We start from the raw sequence: 18,892 nt of genomic DNA on the forward strand, positions 1-18,892 counted from the left end.
GGCGTATCCTTTCCCGCCAACGGACAGGTTACGCTGGGAATCCTCCCCTAGGGTAGACAAGGCGTTGACACGCTTGTCTAAGAAGGTGGCCCTGCCGTCTCCGGATACGGCCGCCCTAAAGGATCCTGCGGATAGAAAGCAGGAAGCTATCCTGAAGTCTGTTTATACACATTCTGGCACACTGCTGAGGCCAGCAATTGCTTCGGCCTGGATGTGTAGTGCGGTAGCTGCATGGACGGATTCTCTGTCTGAGGAGTTAGATACCCTGGACAGGGACACTGTTCTACTGACCCTGGCACATATCAAGGACGTGGTCCTATATATGCGGGATGCCCAGAGGGACATTTGCCTGCTGGGCTCTAGAGTTAACGCAATGTCCATTTCTGCCAGAAGGGTCTTATGGACTCGGCAATGGACAGGGGATACCGACTCTAAAAAACACATGGAGGTTTTACCTTATAAGGGTGAGGAATTGTTTGGGGACGGTCTCTCGGACCTAGTTTCCACAGCTACGGCTGGGAAGTCAAATTTCTTGCCTTATGTCCCTCCACAACCTAAGAAAGCACCGTATTACCAAATGCAGTCCTTTCGTTCTCAGAGGAGCAAGAAGGTCAGAGGTGCGTCCTTTCTTGCCAGAGGCAGGGGTAGAGGAAAAAAGCTGCACCATGCAGCTAGTTCCCAGGAACAAAAGTCTTCCCCGGCTTCCACTAAATCCACCGCATGACGCTGGGGCTCCACAGGTGGAGCCAGGAGCTGTGGGGGCGCGTCTCCGACATTTCAGCCACCAGTGGGTTCGCTCACAGGTGGATCCTTGGGCTATACAAATTGTGTCTCAGGGATACAAGCTGGAATTCGAGGTGATGCCCCCTCACCGTTACCTAAAATCGGCCTTACCAACTTCCCCCATGGAAAGGGAGATAGTGGTGGAGGCAATTCACAAACTTTTTCTCCAGAAAGTGGTGGTAGAGGTCCCCCCCCTTCAACGGGGAAGGGGCTACTATTCCACTATGTTTGTGGTACCGAAACCGGACGGTTCGGTCAGACCCATTTTAAATGTAAAATCCCTGAACATTTATCTGAAGAAATTCAAGTTCAAAATGGAATCGCTCAGAGCGGTCATTGCAAGCCTGGAGGAAGGGGATTTTATGGTGTCTCTGGACATCAAGGATGCTTACTTGCATGTCCCCATTTATCCGCCTCATCAGGAGTACCTCAGGTTTGTGGTACGGGACTGTCATTACCAATTCCAGACGTTGCCGTTTGGCCTGTCCACGTCACCGCGAGTTTTTACCAAGGTGATGGCGGAAATGATGGTGCTCCTTCGGAAGCAAGGGGTTACAATTATCCCATACTTGGACGATCTCCTCATAAAGGCGAGGTCCAGGGAGCAGTTGCTGATCAGCATAGCACACTCTCAGGAAGTGTTGCGTCAGCACGGCTGGATTCTGAACATTCCAAAGTCGCAGCTGATTCCTGCGACGCGTCTGCCTTTCCTGGGCATGATTCTGGACACAGACCAGAAGAAGGTGTTTCTCCAGGAGGAGAAGGCTCAGGAGCTCGTGACTCTGGTCAGAGACCTCCTAAAGCCAAAACAGGTGTCGGTGCATCGCTGCACGCGTGTCCTGGGAAAGATGGTGGCGTCATACGAAGCCATTCCCTTCGGCAGGTTCCATGCGAGGATCTTTCAGTGGGATCTGCTGGACAAGTGGTCCGGATCGCATCTTCAGATGCATCGGATGATCACCCTGTCCCCCAGGGCCAGGGTGTCTCTAATGTGGTGGCTACAAGGTGCTCACCTCCTCGAAGGCCGCAGATTCGGCATACAGTACTGGGTCCTGGTGACCACGGATGCAAGCCTCCGAGGTTGGGGGGCAGTCACTCAAGGAAGAAACTTCCAAGGGTTGTGGTCAAGTCAGGAGACTTGTCTGCACATCAATATCCTGGAACTAAGGGCCATATACAACGCCCTGAGTCAAGCGGAGCCTCTGCTTCGAAACCAACCAGTGCTGATTCAGTCAGACAACATCACGGCAGTGGCCCATGTAAACCGCCAGGGCGGCACAAGAAGCAGGGTGGCAATGGCAGAAGCCACCAGGATTCTTCGGTGGGCGGAGAATCACGTACTAGCACTGTCAGCAGTGTTCATTCCGGGAGTGGACAACTGGGAAGCAGACTTCCTCAGCAGACACGACCTTCATCCGGGAGAGTGGGGACTTCATCAGGAAGTCTTCGCACAGATTGCCAGTCGGTGGGGACTGCCCCAAATAGACATGATGGCGTCCCGTCTCAACAAAAAGCTACAAAGGTATTGCGCCAGGTAAAGAGATCCTCAGGCGGTAGCTGTGGACGCCCTAGTGACACCGTGGGTGTTCCAGTCGGTCTATGTATTTACTCCTCTTCCTCTCATACCCAAGGTGTTGAGAATAATAAGAAAAAGAGGAATGAGAACAATACTCATTGTTCCGGATTGGCAACGAAGGATCTGGTTTTCGGATCTGCAGGAAATGCTCACAGAAGATCCGTGGCCTCTTCCTGTAAGACAGGACCTGTTGCAACAGGATACCTGTCTGTTCCAAGACTTACCGCGGCTGCGTTTGACGGCATGGCGGTTGAACGCCGGATCCTAGTGTAAAAAGGTATTCCAGATGAGGTGGTCATGTTGTTAGCCTTGGCTTCGGCTAGGCGTGTTTCGGAATTAACGGCTTTATCACATAAAAGCCCCTATCTGGTTTTCCATATAGATAGAGCGGAATTGCGGACCCGTCCTCAATTCCTACCTAAGGTGGTCTCATCCTTTCATATGAACCAACCTATTGTCGTGCCTGTGGCTGCACGTGACCTGGAGGATTCAGAGTCCTTTGATGTGGTCAGGGCTTTGAAAATTTACGTGGCCAGAACGGCTAGGATCAGAAAAACAGAAGCACTGTTTGTCCTGTATGCAGCCAACAAGGTCGGCGGCCCTGCTTCAAAGCAGACTATTGCTCGCTGGATCTGTAACACGATTTAGCAGGCGCATTCTACGGCAGGATTGCCGTTACCAAAATCGGTTAAGGCCCATTCCACTAGGAAAGTGGACTCGTCTTGGGCGGCTGCCCAAGGGGTCTCGGCACTACAGCTGTGCCGAGCTGCTACTTGGTCGGGGTCAAACACCTTTGCAAAGTTCTATAAGTTTGATACCCTGGCTGAGAAGGACCTCCTGTTTTCTCAATCGGTGCTGCAGAGTCATCCGCACTCTCCCGCCCGTTTGGGAGCTATAGTGTAATCCCCATGGTCCTTACGGAGTCCCAGCATCCTCTAGGACGTTAGAGAAAATAAGATTTTAAACCTACCGGTAAATCTTTTTCTCGTAGTCCGTAGAGGATGCTGGGCGCCCATCCCAAGTGCGGACTACTTCTGCAAGACTTGTATATAGTTATTGCTTACATAAGGGTTATGTTATAGTTTTCATCGGTCTTGGACTGATGCTATGTTGTTTTCATACTGTTAACTGGTTAGTATATCACAAGTTATACGGTGTGATTGGTGTGGCTGGTATGAATCTTGCCCTTGGATTAACCAAAATCCTTTCCTCGTACTGTCCGTCTCCTCTGGGCACAGTTTCTCTAACTGAGGTCTGGAGGAGGGGCATAGAGGGAGGAGCCAGTGCACACCCAGATCCAAAGTCTTTCTTAAAGTGCCCATGTCTCCTGCGGAGCCCGTCTATCCCCATGGTCCTTACGGAGTACCAGCATCCTCTACAGACTACGAGAAAAAGATTTACCTGTAGGTTTAAAATCTTATTTTTACATTTGTTTTTAAGACTCTTCTATTTCTGTGGTTACAGGCTGCACTCTGCGCTGTTCACGTCATCAGAAAGGTCCCAGAGCTGATGGAAATGTTTTTACCTGCTACAAAGAACCTGCTCAACGAGAAAAACCATGGTACGTGTGCGTTCCAGGCTCCAGCTCATTGCCACCTTTAGGACTAGGTAGTCACTAGAATGTCTGTATAACATTATTGTGTGTGTCATACAGGAGTGCTGCACACCTCCGTAGTGCTGCTGACAGAGATGTGCGAGCGGAGCCCAGACATGCTGATGCATTTTAGGAAGGTAGGGATTACACTGCTGCCGCTGGTCTCTCTCCTCCCTGTCGTGCTCCAGTCTTCATCTGTGGAAGGTTTGGTGCTTTACGTCTGTGCATACAACCTTTATACTTTATTCTGGTAACCTACGGCCTAGTCCCTTCTGTCACAATAGTTTAAGAATGTTCTCCTTGGTGAAGTATGCAGCTTAATCAGGGCAGACCTGCTGCGTGTCCATTGCGCTGTACATTGGTGGAACTTTGCACCCAGACATTGTTTTTAATAAGAATATGGCGAATCTGTTCTGTACCCTGAACGTACAAAAACACACTGGGGACACCACCAGGTTATTATTTCACCATCTATTACAGCATCATAAAGATTCATGGGTAGCCTCGTAGACAAAAGATGCTTTTATTCCATTTTCATGCAGCAGATCACGTGTACATATTGGTCAGTTGTTGTGCAGCCATTGAATGGTTGGCTCACTTCTTGCCCAACGTTGTGCACATAGTTTGGTTTTCAAATTGCCGTTATTGCTCCAAAATTGTCTCCTATAGCAATTGGTGCAGTTATTATTATTATTATTATTATTATTATTATTATTATTATTATATTGTTGTGCTGCTATAATCAGCTGCTTGCAGAAATTGGAGACTTAATGTGGTCATTGCTTAGCTCTTTTATTACAGTTATTTCGCTCTTGCTTCTGTGATGTCTCTGGAACTAGTATGTGACCCTGGGGTTCCTCTTAGCATTAATATGCATTTTGTGTATTGAGAAGGGCATGGTCCTCCTAATCAATAATATTCAGCAGATCATATTACACACTGATCTGGAATAACTATCTCCCCTGAATGCAGTTGAAAGCTTTGATTTATTCTAAAAAAGAAACTCGAAAAATGTATTATTATTATTATTAACATAAGCCCCTCGGTCAGTATTGCAATTTATGTATTGTCGGGTTAGGAGTGCTCTGTGTCTGTAGTATGTATTGTGGGGAGGTAGCTCCGAGGTCTGTATACAATTACATGTGACGCATAGAGCGCAGCCCACCTTCTGTACAGTCTTCCTAACGCCTGCTTCCTGTCTTTTGCTCTCTGTCTGCTTGGGATCCTGCTGAATGTTAGAATGAGAAGGTAAGAATCATCCTTTATCTTATTAATAATGTTGATCTGATTCTCTGTCCTATTGAAAAATGAAATAACTACCCAAACACTTTATTCATTTTAAAACCGCTCTGCTACTGTACTCTGTAAATCTGATGATTCAGCACAACTATAGCCCGTGGGTTCTATCTCCCAGCAATAATCAATACTACTTACATTATGTACTTTCTTCCATTCACTTTAGGGGGGGACACTGTTAACCTTGGAGCGCTGGTGCTGGGGTAGGCACTAGATTTAACAAGCCTTGGAGAGTGATAAATTGCACGGTGATGAAGTGCCAACCAACTCTTAACTGCCATGTTTGAAAAATTACAGGAGTTGATTGGTTGGTAGATACTTTATCACCGTGCAATTTAGCACTCTCCAAGTCTTGATAAATCTGCGCCTAAATGAGCAGCTGCAACTTATTTGTACTCTAGCTCTTTCCCTCTAATACCCTCCACCAATAGGTGCCCAGTTCTTAGTGCCCATAAAGTAGGTGAACTTTTTATTTCTCTAACGTCCTAAGCGGATGCTGGGGACTCCGTAAGGACCATGGGGATTAGCTGCTCCTCAGGAGACTGGGCACAACTACAAAGAAAGCTTTTAGACTACTGGTGTGCACTGGCTCCTCCCACTAAGACCCTCCTCCAGACCTCAGTTAGATTCTTGTGCCCGGCCGAGCAGGATGCACACTAGGGGCTCTCCTGAGCACCTAGAAAGAAAGTATATTTAGGTTTTTTATTTTCAGTGAGATCTGCTGGCAACAGACTCACTGCAGCGAGGGACTAAGGGGAGAAGAAGCGAACCTACCTAACAGGTGGTAGTTTGGGCTTCTTAGGCTACTGGACACCATTAGCTCCAGAGGGATCGACCGCAGGACCCGACCTTGGTGTTCGTTCCCGGAGCCGCGCCGCCGTCCCCCTTACAGAGCCAGAAGCACGAAGAAGGTCCGGAAAATCGGCGGCAGAAGACTTCAGTCTTCACCAAGGTAGCGCACAGCACTGCAGCTGTGCGCCATTGCTCCTCATGTACACCTCATACTTCGGTCACTGATGGGTGCAGGGCGCTGGGGGGGGCGCCCTGAGGGCAATAGATAACACCTTGGCTGGCAAAATATACATCATATATAGTCCCAGAGGCTATATAGATGTAAAATTACCCCGGCCAGTATCACAGAAAAAGCGGGAGAAAGTCCGCCGAAAAGGGGGCGGGGCTTCTCCCTCAGCACACTGGCGCCATTTTTCCCTCACAGTTCCGCTGGAAGGAAGCTCCCTGGCTCTCCCCTGCAGTCTGAGAAACTACAGAAGGGTAAAAAAGAGAGGGGGGGGGGCACTAAATTTAGGCGCAGTATAGATATATATATATGTAATATATATAAAAAAGCAGCTATAGGGAAAACACTCATTGATAGTGGGATCCCAGTGTTATATAGCGCTCTGGTGTGTGCTGGCATACTCTCTCTCTCTGTCTCCCCAAAGGGCTTTGTGGGGTCCTGTCCTCTGTCAGAGCATTCCCTGTGTGTTTGCGGTGTGTCGGTACGGCTGTGTCGACCTGTTTGATGAGGAGGCTTATGTGGAGGCGGAGCAGATGCCTGTAAATGTGATGTCACCCCCTGCGGGGTCGACACCTGAGTGGATGGTGCTGTGGAAGGAATTACGTGATAGTGTCGACTCCTTACATAAAAGGTTTGACGACATACCTAATGTGGGACAGCCGGCTTCTCAGCCTGTGCCTGCCCAGGCGTCTCAAAAACCATCAGGGGCTCTAAAACGCCCGCTACCTCAGATGGTGGACACAAATGTCGACACGGATACTGACTCCAGTGTCGACGACGAAGAGACTAATGTAACTTCCAGTAGGGCCACACGTTACATGATTGAGGCAATGAAAAATGTGTTGCACATTTCTGATGTTACCCCCGGTACCACAAAAAAGGGTATAATGTTTGGAGAGAAAAAACTACCAGTAGCTTTTCCTCCATCTGAAGAGTTAAATGAAGTGTGTGAAGAAGCGTGGGCTTCCCCTGATAAAAAGATGGTAATTTCTAAGAGGTTACTAATGGCGTACCCTTTCCCGCCAGAGGATAGGTCACGCTGGGAAACATCCCCTAGGGTGGATAAAGCGCTCACACGCTTGTCGAAGAAGGTGGCACTACCGTCTCCGGATACGGCCGCCCTGAAGGAATCTGCTGATAGAAAGCAGGAGGCTATCCTGAAATCTATATATACACACACAGGTGTGATACTGAGACCGGCTATAGCTTCAGCCTGGATGTGCAGCGCTGCTGCTGCGTGGTCAGATTCTCTGTCAGAAAATATAGATACCCTAGACAGGGACACTATTTTGCTGAACGTAGAGCATATAAAAGACGCACTTTTATACATGAGGGATGCACAGAGGGATATTTGCCGGCTGGCATCCAAAATTAGTGCAATGTCCATTTCTGCTAGGAGAGGGTTATGGACTCGGCAGTGGACAGGTGATGCAGATTCCAAACGACACATGGAAGTTCTGCCTTATAAGGGTGAGGAATTGTTCGTGGATGGTCTCTCGGACCTCGTTTCCACAGCAACAGCTGGGAAGTCTACATTTTTGCCCCATGTTCCCTCACAACCTAAGAAAGCACCGTATTATCAGGTACAGTCCTTTCGGCCCAATAGGGGCAAGCGGGTTAAAGGCGCGTCCTTTCTGCCCAGAGGTAGAGGGAAAAAGCTGCAGCATACAGCCAGTTCCCAGGAGCAAAAGTCCTCCCCCGCTTCCTCTAAGTCCACAGCATGACGCTGGGGCTCCACAGGCAGAGCCAGGTACGGTGGGGGCCCGTCTCAAGCATTTCAGCAAGCAGTGGGCTCGCTCACGGGTGGATCCCTGGATCCTTCAAATAGTATCTCAGGGGTACAAACTGGAATTCGAGACGTCTCCCCCCCGCCGTTTCCTCAAATCTGCCTTGCCAACCACTCCCTCAGGCAGGGAGGCAGTGTTACAGGCAATTCAAAAGCTGTATTCACAACAAGTGATAGTAAAGGTGCCCCTACTTCAACAAGGAAGGGGTTACTATTCCACAGTGTTTGTGGTACCGAAACCGGACGGTTTGGTGAGACCCATTTTAAATTTGAAATCCTTGAACACATATATCAAAAAATTCAAGTTCAAGATGGAATCGCTCAGGGCGGTTATTGCGAGCCTGGACGAGGGAGATTACATGGTATCGCTGGACATCAAGGATGCTTACCTACATGTCCCCATTTACCATCCTCACCAGGAGTACCTCAGGTTTGTGGTACAAGATTGTCATTACCAATTCCAGACGTTGCCGTTCGGTCTCTCCACGGCTCCGAGGGTCTTTACCAAGGTAATGGCGGAAATGATGATACTCCTTCGAAGGAAGGGAGTTTTAATTATCCCGTACTTGGACGATCTCCTGATAAAGGCGAGGTCCAGAGAGCAGTTGTTGGTAGGGGTAGCACTATCTCGGGAAGTGCTACAACAGCACGGCTGAATTCTAAACATTCCAAAGTCACAGCTGATCCCTACGACACGCCTGCTGTTCCTAGGGATGGTTCTGGACACAGAACAGAGAAAAGTGTTTCTCCCGGAGGAGAAGGCCAAGGAGCTGTCATCTCTAGTCAGAGGCCTCCTAAAACCAAAACAGGTGTCGGTGCATCACTGCACGCGGATCCTGGGAAAAATGGTAGCTTCCTACGAAGCGATTCCATTCGGCAGGTTTCATGCAAGAACCTTTCAGTGGGACCTGTTGGACAACTGGTCCGGATCGCATCTTCAGATGCATCGTCTGATAACCCTGTCTCCAAGGACAAGGGTGTCTCTGCTGTGGTGGCTGCAGAGTGCTCATCTTCAAGAGGGCCGCAGATTCGGCATACAGGACTGGGTCCTGGTGACCACGGATGCCAGCCTTCGAGGCTGGGGAGCAGTCACACAGGGAAGAAACTTCCAAGGACTATGGTCAAGTCAGGAGACTTCCCTGCACATAAATATTCTGGAACTAAGGGCCATTTACAATGCCCTAAGTCAGGCAAAACCCCTGCTTCAAAACCAGCCGGTACTGATCCAGTCAGACAACATCACGGCGGTCGCCCATGTAAATCGACAGGGCGGCATGAGAAGCAGGACGGCAATGACAGAAGCCACAAGGATTCTCCGATGGGCGGAAAATCACGTGTTAGCACTGTCAGCAGTGTTCATTCCGGGAGTGGACAACTGGGAAGCAGACATCCTCAGCAGGCACGACCTCCACCCGGGAGAGTGGGGACTTCATCCAGAAGTCTTTCAAATGATTGTAAACCAGTGGGAAAAACCACAGGTGGACATGATGGCGTCCCGCCTAAACAAAAAGCTAGAAAAATATTGCGCCAGGTCAAGAGACCCGCAGGCGATAGCTGTGGACGCTCTGGTAACACCGTGGGTGTACCGATCGGTTTGTGTTCCCTCCTCTTCCTCTCATACCAAAGGTACTGAGGATAATAAGGAGAAGAGGAGTAAGAACTATACTCATTGTTCCGGATTGGCCAAGAAGAGCGTGGTATCCGGAACTTCAAGAAATGATGTCAGAGGACCCATGGCCTCTACCGCTCAGACAGGACCTGCTGCAGCAGGGGCCCTGTCTGTTCCAAGACTTACCGCGGCTGCGTTTGACGGCATGGCGGTTGAAAACCGGATCCTGAAGGAAAAGGGCATTCCGGAGGAAGTCATTCCTACGCTGATAAAAGCTAGGAAAGAAGTAACCGCGAACCATTATCACCGCATATGGCGAAAATATGTTGCGTGGTGTGAGGCCAGGAAGGCCCCAACGGAAGAATTTCAGCTGGGCCGGTTCCTGCACTTCCTACAGTCAGGGGTGACTATGGGCCTTAAATTGGGTTCCATTAAGGTCCAGATTTCGGCTCTATCGATTTTCTTCCAGAGAGAATTGGCTTCACTACCTGAAGTTCAGACTTTTGTTAAGGGAGTGCTGCATATTCAGCCCCCTATTGTGCCTCCAGTGGCACCTTGGGATCTCAACGTGGTGTTGGATTTCCTAAAGTCACATTGGTTTGAGCCACTGAAAACCGTGGATTTAAAATATCTCACGTGGAAAGTGGTCATGTTGTTGGCCTTGGCTTCGGCCAGGCGGGTTTCAGAATTGGCGGCTTTGTCATGTAAAAGCCCTTATCTGATTTTCCATATGGATAGGGCAGAATTGAGGACTCGTCCCCAGTTTCTCCCCAAAGTGGTATCAGCTTTTCATCTGAACCAACCTATCGTGGTGCCTGCGGCTACTAATGACTTGGAGGCTTCCAAGTTGTTGGATGTAGTCAGGGCCCTAAAAATTTATGTTTCCAGGACAGCTGGAGTCAGGAAAACTGACTCTCTTTTTATCCTGTATGCGCCCAACAAGTTGGGTGCACCTGCTTCTAAGCAGACTATTGCTCGCTGGATCTGTAGTACGATTCAGCTTGCACATTCTGCGGCTGGACTGCCGCATCCTAAATCAGTAAAAGCCCATTCCACAAGGAAAGTGGGCTCTTCTTGGGCGGCTGCCCGAGGGGTCTCGGCTCTTCAACTTTGCCGAGCTGCTACTTGGTCAGGGGCAAACACGTTTGCTAAATTCTACAAATTTGATACCCTGGCTGAGGAGGACCTTGAGTTCTCTCATTCGGTGCTGCAGAGTCATCCGCACTCTCCCGCCCGTTTGGGAGCTTTGGTATAATCCCCATGGTCCTTACGGAGTCCCCAGCATCCACTTAGGACGTTGGAGAAAATAAGAATTTACTCACCGGTAATTCTATTTCTCGTAGTCCGTAGTGGATGCTGGGCGCCCATCCCAAGTGCCGATTGTCTGCAATACTTGTATATAGTTATTGCTTAACTAAAGGGTTATTGTTGAGCTATCTGTTGAGAGGCTCAGTTGTTATCATGCTGTTAACTGGGTATTGTATCGCGAGTTATACGGTGTGATTGGTGTGGCTGGTATGAGTCTTACCCGGGATTCAAAATCCTTCCTAATTGTGTCAGCTCTTCCGGGCACAGTATCCTAACTGAGGTCTGGAGGAGGGTCTTAGTGGGAGGAGCCAGTGCATACCAGTAGTCTAAAAGCTTTCTTTGTAGTTGTGCCCAGTCTCCTGCGGAGCCGCTAATCCCCATGGTCCTTACGGAGTCCCCAGCATCCACTACGGACTATGAGAAATAGAACTACCGGTGAGTAAATTCTTATTTTTGCTTGTTCAACTGGTTTTATTTACTTCTCTTTTGATATTTTAGGGGGGGGGGGGGGGGGTTGTTGTTGTTATGAACAGGACATGGCTTTCTCTATGAGAATACCCTTCTCTCTGACCTTACCATTCTGAGGAAGTGGGTATAAATGCCTTAGGGGGTCATTCAGACCTGTTCGCTCGCTAGGTTTTTTTTGCAGTCCTGCATTCGCAAAGTCGCTGCCCATAGTGAAGTGTATTTTCGGTTTGCAAGTGTGCGAACGCATGTGTAGCAGAGCTGTACAAACAGATTTTGTGCAGTCTCTGAGTAGCCCAGGACTTACTCAGCCGCTGCGATCACATCTGCCTGTCCGAGACCGGATTGGACGTCAGGATCCCTCCCTTCCAACCCTGGGAATGCCTGCGTTTTTCCAACCACTCCCAATAAACGGTCAGTTGACACCCACAAATTCCTTCTTCTTGTCAATCTCCTTGCGAACGCCCGTGCGATCCTTCGAACAAACCCATCGCTGAGCGGCGATCCGCTTTGTACCTGTGCGACGCGCCTGCGCATTGCGGTGCATGCGCAGTTTAGACCTGAACGCTCGCTGTACGAAAATGCAGCCTAGCGATCAGGTCTGAATTAGGCCCATAGTTATGCTGCTCCACTGTAATCTGTCTGAGTGTTCCCCGGTCAGATTCCGGGCCATATAAAGGACAGTTAAGAAACCTCAGTCTCTCCTGGTTAAAGAGGCGACTATGCAGCTAGCTGTGGTCCACCCTGGCAGAAGGCATGGTGAAGAAGCATCGGATAGAAACCGCATTAACAGTTCTGAGCTCTTCTGTTTGCTTTGGCTGCAGCTCCTAACATATTTATCAGATTTATACAGGTGTTTGACAGCTTGTTGAGAATTCTAAAAAGAATGGTCATACCGTACGTGGATGAGCTCTGTCTTTTCCCCTGACCTGCTGCAGCTGACAGCAGAATCACTAAAAGCATATGGTTGGGTTAATTGTTCTCAGGCATACATTTCATGAAGCTCTTGTGAGGATGATATCTGAGACTGCATAGTGATTGGTCCCCAGACGAGGTAAATTACGCCTTAATATTTTTTTAGCTCATAGTGAAGCTCGAAACCCCATAATAAACTCAGTGTTTCTTGTGGTGCAGTACCAGTCATCCTAACTCTGACAAAATGTTACGTCTGTGGCATATATTGACCATGTATTTTATCGAACAAAAAAGAAAGGAGGTAGCATTATGGTGCACAGAGTCAGAGACTAGCTCATGTTTGTTAATTAAAACGTAACTTTTATTAAATATAATACCTAGAATAAACTCCCCACCTATCTAAAAAAGCGAAATATTAAAAATTAGAAGATAGTAAGAGATGAAATAATAAAATCTGGCGCTGAGGCACCTAATGTGACTCCTGTTTATATTAGATAATCGATCCAAATATCGATGATAGTATTGTGTCCACAAGTGGTATTCAATTTTCACCACTGAGTATATTGTCCAGTGATCCACAAATAAACAAAAACAGAAAAACACTCCTCCTATATTATGCCCATATCATAGTATAATTAATGATGAATTTTAGTGGTGTATATCTGTCCCTGGGTGGTTAAATAGGACAATACAGCGTCCTATGTGGGTTAAACTACTCTATTGGATGATATGTCTCTCCCATACAAATGTTGCAAAATCTAATCTGCTGAGTTTTTCACTAATATGAAGTGACAAAACAGGTCCCTGTTACAATGATGTAGCAAGTTAAGAATTCTTTTCTCTGTAAACTGCTGGAGTGCAGGACATGCTCTCAAATTCCCTAATCCGTGTTTCCCACAACTCTGGTGATATTCCACTGTGTTGTGGGAATGCAATTGCTGAATGAATATATCCTTTTGACAGCTAGACAATTTGAGCTTATACACAGCTCTGGAGACTGTATTCATGCGATGAGTCAGAGTGATTTATTGATTGAAATAATAACAGCCTGACTCGTTATTCCTTCCTCTATACACTACTGAGATCTACAATCTGATTACAGAGTGAATAATCAGTGCTTCTCACAGAGATAGTAACAGTTCACTTCCATAAGGGTTCAGGGGATTATATTGACTCTCGTATGTTACTTTAGTGAATAAATTTCTCTTAGATGCTGTTAATTAATCAAATTGAATTAATTGTCCCTCAGGGTGTATAATGGACCGTATACTTTAATCACTATTCTGACATGATTGTATTGCTAACGTGTTATAAATTGAAGCTAAATTGCTTCCTGACCTTATGTCTCAATACACGTATCAATATGTCTATTTACATGGTCTTATATCTTGCACACGCAAGTAGATAAGCTGTGTAATCAATATTCAGTCACCAGTGTCTCCCTATGTATTGAACTGGCAGGGCAGTAATCAGTTAGGTTCACATTAGCCGTACTGGATATAAAGGTATTGGAGAATGGTAGTCTGCACAATATTGCACGCAGTTATAGCTCTCTCACAGTGAGAAAAGCCGGGGATGACATATACATCTCATGCTGGGGGTAGAGTTATATTTCATTAACGTTAGCGCCCTCGATTGGATCACTTTAATTACAACGACACATAATAAATATTTTACACAATATTGCTAGGAGCACATATGGGCCGTCAGCGCCTCACTCCAATGCGCATTTCGCCCGTAGCTTAATCATGGAGCCGACCCGACTGTCGGGTCCGCCAGGTTTATATAGGGGTATGTGTCCGTTAGAGTTTGTACTGACCAATCAAAGCCGCACTCAATTCAAACGCGGCCCGTACATCTTGTACTAGTTGCTTGCCGAATTGCCGAGCAGGGCTGAGCAATAGACTTCCTATCTTGCTTCATCCGCACCTGCGAGAGATCTATAACTGCGTGCAATATTGTGCAGACTACCATTCTCCAATACCTTTATATCCAGTACGGCTAATGTGAACCTAACTGATTACTGCCAGTTCAATACATAGGGAAACACTGGTGACTGAATATTGATTACACAGCTTATCTACTTGCGTGTGCAAGATATAAGACCATGTAAATAGACATATTGATACGTGTATTGAGACATAAGGTCAGGAAGCAATTTAGCTTCAATTTATAACACGTTACCAATACAATCATGTCAGAATAGTGATTAAAGTATACGGTCCATTATACACCCTGAGGGACAATTAATTCAATTTGATTAACAGCATCTAAGAGAAATGTATTCACTAAAGTAACATACGAGAGGGAATATAATCCCCTGAACCCTTATGGAAGTGAACTGTTACTATCTCTGTGAGAAGCACTGATTATTCACTCTGTAATCAGATTGTAGATCTCAGTAGTGTATAGAGGAAGGAATAACGAGTCAAGCTGTTATTATTTCAATCAATAAATCACTCTGACTCATCGCATGAATACAGTCTCCAGAGCTGTGTATAAGCTCAAATTGTCTAGCTGTCAAAAGGAATATATTCATTCAGCAATTGCATTCCCACAACACAGTGGAATATCACCAGAGTTGTGGGAAGCACGGATTAGGGAATTTGAGAGCATGTCCTGCACTCCAGCAGTTTACAGAGAAAAGAATTCTTAACTTGCTACATCAGTGGTTCCCAAACTTTTTGGAATCATGGCAACCTAGAGTATCAGAATTTTATCCACGGCACCCCTAGGCCAAAAATTTCTTAGCGAGAAATTTTGAAATAAATATTAAATCAAAAATGGTGCTTATATGTAACCTTTAGGTTCCATTATGTGGTGAGGAACAAGATCTGCTTCTGTTTGGTCACATATTTTATGATTGGCAGCCACCAGCACTGGTTTTGCCTATTGCATTGACCAGAAATAATTTTAAAATTTTAATTAGTCCTGGACCACCAATCCAAGGCACCCCTGCAAGTGTCCCGAGGCACCCCAGGGTGCCACGGCACACAGTTTGGGAACCACTGTGCTACATCATTGTAACAGGGACCTGTTTTGTTACTTCATATTAGTGAAGAACTCTGCAGATTAGATTTTGCAACATTTGTATGGGAGAGACATATCATCCAATAGAGTAGTTTAACCCACATAGGACTCTGTATTGTCCTATTCAACCACCCAGGGACAGATATACACCACTAAAATTAATCATTAATTATACTATGATATGGGCATAATATAGGAGGAGTGTTTTTCTGTTTTTGTTTATTTGTGGATCACTGGACAATATACTTAGTGGTGAAAATTGAATACCACTTGTGGACACAATACTCATCGATATTTGGATCGATTATCTAATATAAACAGAAGTCACATTAGGTGCGTCAGCGCCAGATTTTATTATTTCATCTCTTACTTCTTCTAATTTTTAATATTTCGCTTTTTTAGATAGGTGGGGAGTTTATTCTAGGTATTATATTTAATAAAAGTTACGTTTTAATTAACAAACATGAGCTAGTCTCTGACTCTGTGCACCATAATGCTACCTCCTTTCTTTTTTGTTCGATAAAAACATGTTCCTTAGGTAGCAGGTAGCACGTCCCCCCATATATACCCAGAATTTAAGGTCACTACATTACATGGGGATTTAGTCAGATTATACCGGTGCGGAAACACTTGTTTTTGGTCTGCATATATTGACCACCAAGGTGCACCAGGGGCTCCTTGGCAATGAAGGAAGCACCCATGAAAAATATGATGGGGCTCTATGATATCTTGGAGGTTGGTTATCCGCAGCCAGAAATTTAGAGGCCAAATTACCTATCATGCAGGTCATTATTTACTCCCTCCTGAGGTAATTTTCCAGATCATGGAAAGGTGAAGTCACAAGGCCGTTCACATGGTGGTCTCTCGTCTGAACTAGGTAGCTCAGTACTGTGCAGAGCCTTAGATCCGACAGTGTGCTTAGTTATGCCCTGACGGTCCTGGGACCATCAAGCCTTAAAGACTAATGTATATTTCTCTGACGTCCTAGTGGATGCTGGGGACTCCGTAAGGACCATGGGGAATAGCGGCTCCGCAGGAGTCTGGGCACAAAAGTAAAGCTTTAGGACTACCTGGTGTGCACTGGCTCCTCCCCCTATGACCCTCCTCCAAGCCTCAGTTAGATTTTTGTGCCCGAACGAGAAGGGTGCACACTAGGTGGCTCTCCTGAGCTGCTTAGTGAAAAGTTTAGTTTTTAGGTTTTTTATTTTCAGTGAGACCTGCTGGCAACAGGCTCACTGCATCGAGGGACTAAGGGGAGAAGAAGCGAACTCACCTGCGTGCAGAGTGGATTGGGCTTCTTAGGCTACTGGACATTAGCTCCAGAGGGACCGATCACAGGCCCAGCCATGGATGGGTCCCAGAGCCGCGCCGCCGGCCCCCTTACAGAGCCAGAAGACAGAAGAGGTCCGGGAAATCGGCGGCAGAAGACGTCCTGTCTTCAATAAGGTAGCGCACAGCACCGCAGCTGTGCGCCATTGCTCTCAGCACACTTCACACTCCGGTCACTGAGGGCGCAGGGCGCTGGGGGGGGGGGGGGGGGGGGGGGCGCCCTGAGACGCAATAAAAACACCTTAGATGGCAAAAAAATACATCACATATAGCTCCTGGGCTATATGGATGCATTTAACCCCTGCCAGAATACACAGAAAAACGGGAGATAAGGCCGCCGAGAAGGGGGCGGAGCCTATCTCTTCAGCACACTGGCGCCATTTTCCCTCACAGCTCCGTTGGAGGGAAGCTCCCTGGCTCTCCCCTGCAGTCACTACACTACAGAAAGGGTTAAAAAAGAGAGGGGGGCACTAATTAGGCGCAGTATTAAAAATACAGCAGCTATAAGGGGAAAAACACTTATATAAGGTTATCCCTGTATATATATAGCGCTCTGGTGTGTGCTGGCAAACTCTCTCTCTGTCTCCCCAAAGGGCTAGTGGGGTCCTGTCCTCTATCAGAGCATTCCCTGTGTGTGTGCTGTGTGTCGGTACGTTTGTGTCGACATGTATGAGGAGGAAAATGATGTGGAGACGGAGCAAATTGCCTGTAATAGTGATGTCACCCCCTAGGGGGTTGACACCTGAGTGGATGAACTGTTGGAAGGAATTACGTGACAGTGTCAGCTCTGTATAAAAGACAGTGGTTGACATGAGACAGCCGGCTACTCAGCTTGTGCCTGTCCAGACGTCTCATAGGCCGTCAGGGGCTCTAAAGCGCCCGTTACCTCAGATGGCAGATACAGACGCCGACACGGATACTGACTCCAGTGTCGACGGTGAAGAGACAAATGTGACTTCCAGTAGGGCCACACGTTACATGATTGAGGCAATGAAAAATGTTTTACACATTTCTGATAATACGAGTACCACCAAAAAGGGGTATTATGTTCGGTGAGGAAAAACTACCTGTAGTTTTCCTGAATCTGAGAAATTAAATGAGGTGTGTGATGATGCGTGGGTTTCCCCCGATAACTGATAATTTCTAAAATGTTATTGGCATTATATCCTTTCCCGCCAGAGGTTAGGGTGCGTTGGGAAACACCCCCTAGGGTGGGTAAAGCGCTCACACGCTTGTAAGAACAAGGGCTCTACCCTCTCCTGAGATGGCCGCCCTTAAGGATCCTGCTGATAGAAAGCAGGAGGGTATCCTAAAATGTATTTACACACATACTGGTGTTATACTGCGACCAGCAATCGCCTCAGCCTGGATGTGCAGTGCTGGGTTGGCGTGGTCGGATTCCCTGACTGAAAATATTGATACCCTAGATAGGGACAGTATATTATTGCCTATAGAGCATTTAAAAGATGCATTTCTATATATGCGTGATGCACAGCGGAATATTTGCTGACTGGCATCAAGTGTAAGTGCGTAGTCCATTTCTGCCAGAAGAGGGTTATGGACACGACAGTGGTCAGGTGATGCGGATTCCAAACGGCATTTGGAAGTATTGCCGTATAAAGGGGAGGAGTTATTTGGGGTCGGTCTTTCAGACCTGGTGGCCACGGCAACAGCTGGGAAATCCACGTTTGTACCCCAGGTCGCCTCTCAACATAAGAAGACGCCGTATTATCAGGCGCAGTCCTTTCGTTCCCAGAAGGGCAAGCGGGCAAAAGGTTCCTCATTTCTGCCCCGTGACAGAGGGAGAGGAAAAAGGCTGCAGAAATCAGCCAGTTCCCAGGAACAGAAGCCCTCTCCCGCCTCTGCCAAGCCCTCAGCATGACGCTGGGGCTTTACAAGCAGACTCAGGCACGGTGGGGGCCCGTCTCAATGAATTTCAGCGCGCTGTGGGCTCACTCGCAAGTAGACCCCTGGATCCTTCAGGTGATATCTCAGGGGTACAAATTGGAATTCGAGACGTCTCCCCCTCGCCGTTTTCCTAAAGTCGGCTTTACCGACGTCTCCCTCTGACAGGGAGGCAGTTTTGGAAGCCATTCACAAGCTGTATTCCCAGCAGGTGATAATCAAGGTACCCCTCCTGCAACAGGGAACGGGGTATTATTCCACACTGTTGTGGTACCGAA

The 18,892-nt window shown here is 47.3% G+C and overlaps 1 protein-coding gene across 2 annotated transcripts in view; it reads left to right on the forward strand.

Moving 5' to 3' along the window:
• Positions 1–18,892, forward strand: part of AP1G1 (adaptor related protein complex 1 subunit gamma 1) — a 192,159-nt gene that overhangs the window by 107,436 nt on the left and 65,831 nt on the right. For both annotated transcript variants that reach the window (XM_063945487.1, XM_063945486.1), the window contains exons 5-6: positions 3,824–3,920; positions 4,014–4,090. In XM_063945487.1, the coding sequence (XP_063801557.1) occupies positions 3,824–3,920; positions 4,014–4,090 (174 nt within the window). The remainder of the gene's footprint in view (positions 1–3,823; positions 3,921–4,013; positions 4,091–18,892) is intronic.

This window comes from Pseudophryne corroboree, chromosome 11 (genome assembly GCF_028390025.1).
Source record: "Pseudophryne corroboree isolate aPseCor3 chromosome 11, aPseCor3.hap2, whole genome shotgun sequence".
NCBI lineage: Eukaryota > Metazoa > Chordata > Amphibia > Anura > Myobatrachidae > Pseudophryne > Pseudophryne corroboree.